Source organism: Aquarana catesbeiana, linkage group LG09, assembly GCF_042186555.1.
Source record: "Aquarana catesbeiana isolate 2022-GZ linkage group LG09, ASM4218655v1, whole genome shotgun sequence".
Classification (NCBI taxonomy): domain Eukaryota; kingdom Metazoa; phylum Chordata; class Amphibia; order Anura; family Ranidae; genus Aquarana; species Aquarana catesbeiana.
In genome coordinates, this window is record NC_133332.1 from 259,360,079 (window position 1) to 259,372,167 (window position 12,089).

The 12,089-nt window shown below is 38.9% G+C and overlaps 1 protein-coding gene across 1 annotated transcript in view; it reads left to right on the forward strand.

Moving 5' to 3' along the window:
* Positions 1–12,089, forward strand: part of LOC141109019 (uncharacterized) — a 91,943-nt gene that overhangs the window by 255 nt on the left and 79,599 nt on the right. Inside the window, exons 2-36 of the mRNA XM_073600975.1 lie at positions 1,884–2,096; positions 2,182–2,325; positions 2,738–2,894; positions 2,996–3,138; positions 3,400–3,492; positions 3,588–3,651; positions 3,734–3,832; positions 3,945–4,048; positions 4,158–4,296; positions 4,381–4,499; positions 4,594–4,743; positions 4,822–4,992; positions 5,086–5,392; positions 5,498–5,571; positions 5,741–5,828; positions 5,945–6,062; positions 6,258–6,381; positions 6,463–6,599; positions 6,711–6,966; positions 7,083–7,325; positions 7,408–7,584; positions 7,671–7,816; positions 7,904–7,994; positions 8,203–8,592; positions 8,671–8,797; positions 9,278–9,396; positions 9,492–9,688; positions 9,784–9,967; positions 10,048–10,213; positions 10,425–10,549; positions 10,669–10,977; positions 11,064–11,267; positions 11,352–11,477; positions 11,561–11,731; positions 11,825–11,929. Coding sequence (XP_073457076.1) covers positions 1,896–2,096; positions 2,182–2,325; positions 2,738–2,894; positions 2,996–3,138; positions 3,400–3,492; positions 3,588–3,651; positions 3,734–3,832; positions 3,945–4,048; positions 4,158–4,296; positions 4,381–4,499; positions 4,594–4,743; positions 4,822–4,992; positions 5,086–5,392; positions 5,498–5,571; positions 5,741–5,828; positions 5,945–6,062; positions 6,258–6,381; positions 6,463–6,599; positions 6,711–6,966; positions 7,083–7,325; positions 7,408–7,584; positions 7,671–7,816; positions 7,904–7,994; positions 8,203–8,592; positions 8,671–8,797; positions 9,278–9,396; positions 9,492–9,688; positions 9,784–9,967; positions 10,048–10,213; positions 10,425–10,549; positions 10,669–10,977; positions 11,064–11,267; positions 11,352–11,477; positions 11,561–11,731; positions 11,825–11,929 — 5,568 coding nt within the window. The 5' untranslated portion in view covers positions 1,884–1,895. The remainder of the gene's footprint in view (positions 1–1,883; positions 2,097–2,181; positions 2,326–2,737; positions 2,895–2,995; positions 3,139–3,399; positions 3,493–3,587; positions 3,652–3,733; positions 3,833–3,944; positions 4,049–4,157; positions 4,297–4,380; positions 4,500–4,593; positions 4,744–4,821; positions 4,993–5,085; positions 5,393–5,497; positions 5,572–5,740; positions 5,829–5,944; positions 6,063–6,257; positions 6,382–6,462; positions 6,600–6,710; positions 6,967–7,082; positions 7,326–7,407; positions 7,585–7,670; positions 7,817–7,903; positions 7,995–8,202; positions 8,593–8,670; positions 8,798–9,277; positions 9,397–9,491; positions 9,689–9,783; positions 9,968–10,047; positions 10,214–10,424; positions 10,550–10,668; positions 10,978–11,063; positions 11,268–11,351; positions 11,478–11,560; positions 11,732–11,824; positions 11,930–12,089) is intronic.

The following is a 12,089-nucleotide window of genomic DNA, read 5'->3' on the forward strand; positions in this document are numbered from 1 at the left end:
ATTTTGGGTGGAGTATAGAGTGGTTAAAACTTTTATATTGTTGTTGTCGGTGTCCCTTTGGGGCCCATGACATATCAGGGAGTGAAAGGAGATCATTCCAAAGTGGGGGAACTTGCCTGTTAACCTGGCCACACATGTACTGAACTTCAGCTGATTTCTGTTGAATTAGTCCAAATTCATTCCGTGGGTGGCCCTGTCAGCAAAAGAGAAGTTTTCAATAGACGTTTGCTGGAGGAACCAGGCAGAAAATTGCGGTCGGAACAGTGACTGCAGCCAATCAGATGCAGCCTTTGTTTGGGTATTCAGGCAGCCATTGGTGCTGGCTGTCCGAATTCAATAACAGGCACTGCAGATCTGTCCACCCGTGCTGTTTAGCATGGATGGGGAATCAAGCAATTTCTCTCATTCAGCCTATGGGGTTGAAAGAGAGAAATTTTGATGTGTATAGCCAGCTTTAAGCTGTCAACAAAACAAGTGTTTCTATTGGAAGATTCCCTCTCTACATCGGACCCATTGACATTTAGAATTTTTATATTTTGCCTCAGTTCTAGGGCCAGTGACAATGTCTATACAGCTGGTTTCTGCTGATCTGGCCCAAATTTGCTCAGTGGGTGGCCCTGTCATCTCTGGCCCGACATCCCTCGACTACAAATCGAGGGTGCCAGGCAAAAAGCTTTTGGCTGAACAGTGGCTGCATCCAGTGAGATTCAGCCGCTGTTTGAGTTTTTTGGCAGCCAGTGGGGCTGGCTCTCATAACGCAATAGCCACAGTGGGAGATTCGTTCATCAATGCTGTTAGCATGGATAGAGGAATCCTGTTTTTTTGTTTCTGTTTAGCCGCCTGCAGACTGAACAAAAAAGATCTGTATGTGCATGGCCAACTGGAGTCTTCCTAACAAAAGGAGAGATAGCAATTAAAATCTTGCAGGGGTTCTAACCATTGCCAATTCTATGTTTTGGCTTTAAAAGAGGTTTGTTGGACAGTTGGCTGTATGTTGCTTTGTGCGGGTTCAGGTAGTCAGTTATGTGCAAGATGGTGCGAAATCCAATTAAATGAAGCAGCAATTTGTAAAGAATCATTTATTGAAAAAAAAGAACTAAAAACTAGCAACTATTGAGAAGGTGCTTAAAATCCATTAATTTCTTTTTTAGTTTAAAATACCTACTATTTCCTACTGGTCCTTAAGGTGTTCATAGAAAATAATTGGCAGTCGGACATGTAGGTACCTGATAATCTGGCCTTCGGGGGTGTCAGTGAGCACCTCTTCTGTTCCTTTCAATAAAAAAAAAAAAGAAAACCATTGGCAGAGCCTAGAGGCCCTGTTTATGTAACAGCCCAGCAATGCTGGTGCTATAGATACTTTTTAATTTTTTTTATTGGTTGAACTGGATGGACTTGTGCCTTTTTTCAACCTGACTAACTATGTAACTTGGACGGTGCAACCCGTTGTTGGGTTACCATAGGACAACAGTAGCAACTGGACATGGTACTCTTACCTGTCTGAACACAATAGTAGCAGCTTCCCATACTTAAATTTATCATACTACTCAGTTTAGAACATAAAGAAAATATTGATAAATTATAGACTGTAGAAGCATGGATTGGTGCTTTGATGTAAAACCTGTGCCCGGGTAATAGGTAAGGCTTCATTTATGTGAAGTGTTTTAAGGGGGGGTGCTTGGAATGCATTTCCAGTTCCCTTAAATAGTGGGTGTATGAGGGTATGTACTCTGTCTGTACATACTTCCATGTGTGCCTCACATTGGCCCAAATGCTGCATGCTGTTTTTGGACAATGACAGTCCGCTTGTTTGAGATTACGTATGTGTGATGTGTGTTTTGGTCATTTAAAACATACTGTTGCTTCAAATCTTACTCCTATAGAAAGCCAACACCATGGGTGACAGTGAGATGGCGGTTTTTGGTGCGGCTGCACCCTTCCTCCGGAAAGGCGAGAAGGAAAGACTGGAGGCCCAGAACAAACCGTTTGATGCCAAGAACACCTGCTACGTAGATGACCCAAAGGAACTCTACGTAAAAGGTTTAGTCACAGCTCGTGAAGATGGAAAGCTCACAGTCAAGACAGACGATGGGAGGGTAATGAGCATAGCTTAATTGTATATTAAGCACAGACTGGAAGGGTAATAACATATGCACTAAATCATGTTTATTTAAATTCCAGACTTTAACAGTCAAAGAAAGCCAAGTTTACCCCCAGAATCCTCCCAAGTACGACAAAATTGAAGACATGGCGATGATGACTCACTTGAATGAGGCCTCTGTGCTGTATAACCTCAAAGAACGTTACGCAGCCTGGATGATCTACGTAAGTTTTACTAAATAACTGTAAGAGAAATGCTCAGGTACAATATAAGAAAGTTTAGTTTATATTTAAAACAACGCAAATTCATGATCAGTCCCCATAAAGAAACCATAAACACTCAATGCTTACTTGAGAATTGCATTTTCCAATAAAAAGAGACTGGGCATAAATTTATACCTACGCTTACCTAATAGTTCTCACAGTGGAGTAAACCTCAAAACTTGCAGACGACAATTTAAAGCTATTTTAAAGCAAAATACATCTTTATTTGGCAGTTCTAGCAGTCTATTTTTCAATTTGACCTTACTGAGAAGCTGATAAGTCCAGAAATGAATGTAGGAAAGCTATCTTAACCTATAGCACACCGTTGCTTCTGTGAGAACTTTGTTCACGTATATTTCATAATACATTACAGACATACTCTGGGCTTTTCTGCGTCACTGTCAACCCCTACAAGTGGCTGCCAGTGTACAACCCTGAGGTTGTTGAGGGCTACAGAGGCAAGAAGCGTATGGAAGCCCCACCACACATTTTCTCCATCTCTGATAATGCTTATCAGTTTATGCTTACAGGTACGGGTCTTTGAAATTTTTCTTTGATACTTTCACATTTATGGGTCACTTTTTTACATTTGTGGTTTTATTTTGTTGAAATAAAAATTTGCATTTGACAGATCGTGAAAATCAGTCTGTCCTGATTACTGGAGAATCTGGTGCTGGAAAGACTGTTAACACCAAGCGTGTCATCCAGTACTTTGCAACAATTGCCGCTCTTGGTGACAGTGGTAAGAAGAAGGAGCTAAGCAACAGCATGCAGGTAAATTATAACTGAAGTGCATACATTTCTAAAAGTCCCTGTTGATACGTTTAATTAGATATCCTAATTCATACTGCCCATAACAAACTACTAGAATAATTATCTAACCATATTTTAATAATATTAAATCAACTTTGCGGGTATCTTTCAACATTTATGTTGTAGTCAAACTCTGTCCTGCCCTTTTTGATAGAAAAACATCTGTACAGAATGTTGGGTTAATGGTATATAAATAAAATCAATCTATGCTTACCTTTTTAGGGTAATCTGGAAGATCAAATCATCCAGGCTAACCCTCTGCTGGAAGCCTTTGGTAATGCTAAGACTGTAAGAAATGACAACTCCTCTCGTTTTGTAAGTATATATGAATTCTCTATGTTCATTAGTTACTCATTTTTTGGTTCTCATATTTTATGGACTCCTTTCTTATCTTCTCTTGTCATGTTTAGGGTAAATTCATCAGAATCCACTTTGGTACCACTGGAAAACTGGCTTCAGCTGATATTGAAACATGTAAGCACTAAACCCTCTAAGTTCTTCTCATTTTGTAGTTTCTCACATAAATTCATACAATTACTACTATGCAATTTTATAGATCTGCTGGAGAAGTCCAGAGTAACATTCCAGCTGTCAGCTGAAAGAAGTTACCACATCTTCTACCAGATTCTGACAAACAAGAAACCAGAGGTTGTAGGTACGGTCATATTTCCTTTAAAATAATAGGCAGAGAAATTAGACCTGCAAACCATAAGCATTTTTTATCGAATGTAGAATGTATCATTTTATTTATTGTCGTTTGTCTTCAGAGATGCTTCTTGTGACCACCAACCCATACGACTATCCCTCAATCAGCCAGGGTGAAATTGTTGTGAAGAGCATTGATGATACAGAGGAGTTCATTGCCACAGATGTAAGTTGTTGAAATCTTGGAACAAGAAAACATTTTTCAGTTTTCAACGGACTGTATAATTTCCACAGGTTTACTAGGCATTAAATAACCAGAGCTATTTTTCCAACAGACTGCCATTGACATCCTGGGATTCATCCCAGAAGAAAAGGTCGGCATCTACAAGTTGACTGGTGCTGTCATGCATCACGGCAACTTGAAGTTCAAGCAGAAGCAGAGGGAGGAGCAAGCCGAGCCAGATGGCACTGAGGGTTTGTCCTTTGTTTTTCAATTTATGATTTTTTTCCACCTATGCCATTTTAGGATTTATTTCATACTATATGTCTTATCTCCAGTTGCTGACAAGATTGCTTATCTGATGGGTTTCAACTCTGCTGATTTGCTGAAGGCTTTGTGCTACCCCAGAGTAAAGGTCGGCAATGAGTTTGTCACCAAGGGACAAACTGTAAATCAGGTATGATAAAATCAAGAAATAAAATAACCACATACTCAAAGATAACTATGCTTTCCATTATATATTAACACATGATTTTTGCTCTACTCTTTAGGTCAACAACTCTGTTGGTGCCCTCAGCAAATCCGTTTTTGAGAAACTCTTCTTGTGGATGGTCACTCGAATCAACCAGCAGCTCGACACTAAGCAGCCAAGACAGTTCTATATTGGTGTGCTGGATATTGCTGGATTTGAAATCTTTGATGTAAGTTCTTGAACAGTTTTAGGTTTGCATGTCTTTCAAAGCAAAGGACCTGTTCTCATTTCTTTATTTGACATACAGTACAACAGCTTGGAACAGCTCTGTATCAACTTCACCAATGAGAAGTTGCAGCAGTTCTTCAACCACCACATGTTCGTCCTGGAACAAGAGGAATACAAGAAGGAAGGTATTGACTGGGAGTTCATTGACTTTGGTATGGATTTGGCTGCCTGCATTGAGCTTATTGAGAAGGTAATTTCACATATGGAAATGTTAATATGAATCTAAACATTTAGAATTATGTGTTCTTACAGACTTAAAGTAACATTTATTGTTTATTATTAGCCTATGGGCATCTTCTCCATCCTTGAAGAGGAGTGCATGTTCCCCAAGGCCACTGACACATCCTTCAAGAACAAGCTGTATGAGCAGCATCTTGGCAAGTGCAAGAACTTTGAGAAGCCCAAACCTGGCAAAGGAAAGGCTGAGGCTCACTTCTCTCTTGTGCACTATGCTGGTACTGTGGATTACAACATCACTGGCTGGCTTGACAAAAATAAGGATCCATTGAATGAATCTGTTATCCAGCTGTACCAGAAATCTTCAATGAAACTGCTGTCCTTCCTGTACTCCAGCTACAATGCTGCTGATGGTGAGTAGCTTGCCTGTTCCTTTCTTATTTTAAGCTTCTTTTTTTTTTTACGTTTACATTTAGATTAAGATCTGTGATGACTTCTACATTGTTGTTTATTAACAGATGCTGCCGGTGGTGGCAAAGGTGGAAAGAAGAAAAAGGGATCCTCCTTCCAGACTGTGTCTGCTCTGTTCAGAGTTAGTATGACCTTTTAATGTGCAAAAAGACTTACATCATTTCTGCCATAGCTATAAGAAAACTCTATTTTTTAATAGAAAGTAAAGGTTTTAGCAGCTTGCCATATATGGCCAGTCAGATAGCTTTCTAACATGCAGCAAATCTTAATTTATATTGTGTGCGTTATAGGAAAACTTGGGCAAGCTAATGACCAACTTGAGAAGCACTCACCCTCATTTTGTGCGTTGTCTGATCCCCAATGAGACCAAAACTCCAGGTACAATTATATAATTCTTTCCATTCTGCAAACACCAAGCATTAAGAAGGCACTATAGTCTATAGTTGTTTTCGTAACTTCTGAAATTTAAGACTTCTAATGTTATTGATTCCCAGGTATTATGGAAAACCAACTGATCATTCACCAGCTGAGATGTAACGGTGTACTGGAGGGTATCAGAATCTGCAGAAAGGGATTCCCCAGCAGAATAGTCTATGCTGACTTTAAGCAACGGTAAATTCCAAAACATATTGCAAATGTTAAAAAAATCATGAAAACTATTGAAGCATAAAAAGGTAGATGACAGCATTAGAGTTATGGTTTGAGTAAACTATTTATTCAAATGCTTGAAAATCACTCATAATTTGCTTATACATTTTGAGTCTGACAATTTCTTCTTGCTAACATTTTTAATTTTTTTTACTAAAGTTACAAGGTGCTGAACGCCAGTGCGATCCCAGATGGTCAGTTTATTGACAGCAAGAAAGCCTCAGAAAAACTCTTGGGTTCTATTGATGTTGACCACACTCAGTACAAATTTGGCCACACGAAGGTATGGAAGCAGCAACTCCCAGAGAACGGTAAATCTAAGAATTTCTAATATTTAAATTTAAAATTAATATTTTTTTTTAAGGTATTCTTCAAAGCTGGTCTCCTGGGTACACTGGAAGAGATGCGAGATGAAAAGTTGGCACAACTTATCACTCGTACTCAGGCTCTTTGCAGAGGTTTCTTGATGAGAGTTGAGTTCAAGAAGATGATGGAAAGAAGGTAAAAATGATTTTCTACTCACAAAAGTATACTAGTAATGATAGCTATATAGGCAAAACAAAACTTTTGATAACAGACATATTTACTTGATATGTGACATTTCTTAAACAGGGAAGCCATCTTTGTCATCCAGTACAATGTCAGATCATTCATGAATGTCAAACACTGGCCATGGATGAAACTCTACTTCAAGATTAAGCCTCTCCTGAAGAGTGCAGAAACTGAGAAAGAGATGGCAAATATGAAAGAGGAGTTTGAAAAGACCAAGGAAGCTCTGGCAAAGTCAGAGGCCAAGAAGAAAGAACTAGAGCAGAAAATGATTTCCCTGGTGCAGGAGAAGAATGACCTGTTGCTCCAAGTCCAGTCGGTAGGTAGAATTAAACTGTGATATATAAAAAAATAAAGTAAATGTAATATTACAATAAAAAGTTACCCATTACCCAAAAATGTTGAAGTTCCCTAACATTCAATGATTTTCACCAGGAATCTGAGACTTTGGCCGATTCTGAGGAAAGATGTGAAGGTCTCATCAAGAACAAGATTCAACTGGAATCAAAGCTCAAGGAACTCAACGAGAGACTTGAAGATGAAGAAGAAAGCAATGCTGAGCTGACAGCCAAGAAAAGGAAATTGGAAGATGAATGCTCAGAGCTGAAAAAAGACATTGATGATTTGGAGCTTACCTTGGCTAAAGTAGAGAAGGAAAAGCATGCCACAGAAAACAAGGTAAATCCAGTTGGAGGTCAAGTGTCCAAATTGTAATTCACCACAAAAACTTTCAAACTGATATTTTGTACTTTATTTTAAGGTGAAAAACCTTACTGAAGAATTGGCATCACTCGATGAAAATGTCTCCAAACTCACCAAAGAGAAGAAAGCTCTTCAGGAGGCTCATCAGCAAACCCTTGATGATCTGCAGGCTGAGGAAGACAAAGTTAGCACTTTAACCAAAGCCAAGACAAAGCTGGAACAGCAAGTCGATGATGTAAGATTCATACAAACACTATTATTCTTTCTACACATTTTAAACTTTTCTATATAGCTTAAATAAAAAATGTTTTACTAACATAGCTTGAAGGCTCCCTGGAACAAGAAAAGAAGCTTCGTCTTGACTTGGAAAGGACAAAGCGAAAGCTGGAAGGTGACCTGAAACTAACCCAGGAAACAGTACTAGACCTTGAAAATGACAAACAGCAAGCTGATGAAAAATTAAAGAAGTATGTATTTTTTTAATTTAAAAAACATTAATTTGAGTATGCTAGTATAGTATCATATAACCTTTATTATTTGTTATACAATCATAGGAAAGAATTTGAACTCAACCAGCTGCAAGGAAAGATCGAGGATGAACAGTCCCTGGGATCTCAGCTGCAGAAGAAGATCAAGGAACTTCAGGTATAGTGCTGCTTTTGACATTTTTTTTTTTATTAATAAAGTAAAAAAAAAAAATAGGGCTAATTTTTATTGTTATAGGTATTATTATTTTGTCAATAAGGTTTTTAGAAAAATTTAACTAGATCATTTGGGTCACCCATAGTCACCCATAGTCTGTATTTTAAAACACATTATCTAGTAAATCAAAATAATTTGCTTGGGTTTTTAGGCTCGTATTGAAGAACTTGAGGAGGAAATTGAAGCTGAGAGGGCAGCTCGGGCAAAGACTGAGAAACAGAGAGCTGATCTCTCTAGAGAACTTGAAGAAATCAGTGAAAGACTTGAAGAAGCTGGTGGTGCAACATCTGCCCAGATTGAGCTGAACAAGAAGCGTGAAGCTGAATTCCAAAAACTGAGACGTGACTTGGAAGAAGCTACTCTTCAGAATGAAGCCACTGCTTCTGCCCTGCGCAAGAAGCATGCTGACAGTGTTGCTGAGCTTGGGGAACAGATTGACAACCTGCAGCGCGTTAAACAAAAGCTGGAGAAAGAGAAGAGTGAACTGAAGATGGAGGTTGATGACCTCGCCAGCAACCTGGAAAACATCTCTAAATCCAAGGTAAGCTAATCTCTAAGATATATTAGCTATGCTATTTTCCTTAAGAATTCAATTAAATATTACTATCTATTCTCACAGGCCAACCTTGAGAAAGTCAACCGTGTTCTTGAGGACCAACTTAGTGAAATTAAGACTAAGGATGATGAACACCTGCGTCAACTTAATGATTTCACTACCCAGAGAGCCCGTTTGCAGACAGAAAACGGTAATCAATATATGCTAATTCCAATAAGTGACCTGAATCCATTGTAGCAAAAAAAGTAAATAAACCTGACATAGGTACATTTTTAAATGAACAGCTTACCAGTAAAATACATTTTCAAATGATTTAACACTCTATATCTGATTATTACAGGCTATATCAATATAAAATACAAAACAGTTCAACCAGTCCTATTTAGCACAATTTGTGTCTATACCCTAAGCCCTTTTAGCCTTAAGTGTCCATGTATCTTTTTAAGGACCCAGTTAGTAATTTTTTCCTGTTCTTGAACCCAAATAATATGGATCTTCGTTTATTGCACTGAACATAGTCTGGGAAAAAAAGAAGTAGAAAATGCTTTTGCACAGAATACTGTTTTTTATTTCAAAGTTCTACGTAGTTTTTAAAAATCTCTCATTCTGCATTAAAGTTGCATAATTGAAAAGCCATGCAATATCACAATCACATTATATGTACTTTTAGGTGAGCTGTCTCGTCAGCTTGAAGAGAAAGAATCTCTGATCTCTCAGCTCTCCAGAGGAAAGCTGGGCTTCACACAGCAGGTTGAGGAACTCAAGAGACAACTTGAAGAAGAATCAAAGGTGCATTAATGTTGCCTTTATAACTTTATAACAGTAGTATAGAATAAAATATAGCGTGTTCATGATTTCAACAAATACCTATTTGTATATTTCAGGCCAAGAATGCCCTTGCTCATGCCCTGCAATCTTCCCGTCATGATAATGACTTGCTCCGTGAGCAATATGAGGAGGAACAAGAAGCCAAAGCTGAATTGCAGCGTTCTCTGTCCAAAGCTAATGGTGAAGTTGCCCAGTGGAGGACCAAATATGAAACTGATGCCATTCAGCGCACAGAGGAGCTGGAAGATGCCAAGTATGTTTATATACCAATGAAATCCAATCAGTATGTAAATCCTGAAAAATTATAACAACATTGTCCTCTGTTTCATACCTTTCCTTGCATTAAAGGAAGAAGCTGGCTCAGCGTTTGCAGGATGCTGAAGAACAAGTGGAGGCTGTGAACTCCAAGTGTGGCTCCTTGGAAAAGACCAAGCAGAGGTTGCAATCTGAGGTGGAGGACCTTATGGTTGATGTTGAGAGAGCAAATGGTGCAGCAGCTGCTCTTGACAAGAAGCAAAGGAACTTTGATAAGGTAAAAGTGTAAGCATATGGTTGTGATAATATAGCTTGCTATTGAGCTATCCAGAATCTTTAAATCTTATGATTTAACAGGTCCTGGTAGAGTGGAAGCAGAAGTATGAGGAGGGTCAGGCTGAACTAGAAGCTTCACAGAAAGAGGCACGTAGCCTGAGCACTGAAATCTTCAAGTTGAAGAACTCATATGAAGAGGCTTTGGAGCAAGTTGAAACCCTAAAACGCGAAAACAAAAACTTGCAACGTAGGTTATTTATTACATTCAAGGTTTCTGACTGTATTTTTTAATGAAAGATCATAAATAACTATTTTATGGATTAAAATGCTTTCCAGTAACCGGCTTTGGCTTTAACAGATATTTGCCATGTTTGGCATAAATGTAGAGCTGAAAGCATAAAACGTAAACCAGTTCTGAGGTCAGCTTTGCATAAGTTCTTTGGTATTACCTTTTTCAGAGGAGATCTCAGATCTGACTGAACAGATTGGTGAGAATGGAAAGTCCATTAATGAACTGGAGAAGGCCAGGAAGCAGGTTGAACAGGAGAAGAGTGACCTTCAGGCTGCTCTGGAGGAAGCTGAGGTATAACTAAAACATCTAAAGTACTCATACAGTAAATGATGGTTTGGCCCTAATTTGGAATGAGTATTCTGTGTGTACAGTAAGTAGCCCCAAATATTAAATATGCTCCTTTATTAAAGGGATCATTGGAACATGAAGAAGCCAAGATCCTCCGTGTCCAGCTTGAGCTGAACCAGATCAAATCTGAGGTGGACAGGAAGATTGCAGAGAAGGATGAGGAAATTGAACAGCTGAAGAGAAACAGCCAGAGAGCCATTGACACCATGCAGAGCACACTGGACTCTGAAATCAGAAGCAGAAATGATGCTCTGAGACTGAAGAAGAAGATGGAAGGAGATTTGAATGAACTTGAGATCCAACTTAGCCATGCCAACCGCCAGGCTTCAGAGGCACAGAAACAGCTCAGAAATGTGCAAGGACAGCTGAAGGTATTTTTACCAATGAAACAGCATCAGTGTACTGGAGCTCTGTTTTTTTTTTAATTAGATACAAATATATGCCTTTTGTCATCTAGGATACCCAGCTTCACTTGGATGATGCTGTGAGGGGACAGGAGGACCTGAAGGAACAGGTTGCTGTAACTGAACGCAGAAACAATCTGCAACAAGCTGAGATTGAAGAGATAAGGGCTGCTCTGGAACAGACAGAGAGATCTCGCAAATTAGCAGAACAGGAACTTCTGGATGCCAGTGAACGTCTGCAGCTCCTGCACTCACAGGTAGGATCTGTTCCTTACCATCACTGGATATATACTTAATTATAGCTAAAACACAATATATACTGATTATTTTTTGTGTCCCAGAACACCAGCCTCATCAACAACAAGAAGAAGCAGGAAGGTGACATTTCCCAACTTCAGAATGAAGTAGAGGAAGCTGTCCAGGAAGCCAGAAATGCTGAAGAGAAAGCCAAGAAGGCCATCACTGATGTATGTAACCTGTCCTGCAAACTAAAAGCTCATATTTGAAATCAACAAATATACCAACTTACCGAGTGTCTGATTTATTCCAGGCTGCACTGATGGCAGAAGAGCTGAAAAAGGAGCAGGATACCAGTGCCCACTTAGAGAGGATGAAGAAGAACCTTGAACAGACTGTGAAGGACCTGCAGCACCGCCTGGATGAAGCTGAACAACTCGCACTGAAGGGTGGCAAGAAGCAACTCCAGAAACTGGAGTCCAGAGTAAGTACATTTAAAATGGTTGTTTTGGAAAATGTTCTATAAGTTTTTAAAGTCATAGCAAAAAATAGCTAATAACTGAAATGTTCCCCACAGGTACGTGAACTGGAGAATGAGCTGGAAAATGAACAGAAACGTGGTGTTGAGGCAATCAAAGGTGTTCGCAAATATGAAAGGAGAGTGAAGGAACTGACCTACCAGGTAAACAGGGTTTAAAGAAAGTTAGCTTTTCATTTACATTAATTTAACCCAGGAGCATAACATTTGCAGTCATTTCCCTTATTATAATAGAACATTTGATTAATATACTATTGGCCCTTCTAAAATTTAATAAATAAGTGTAAGCTGTTTTTATTAAACA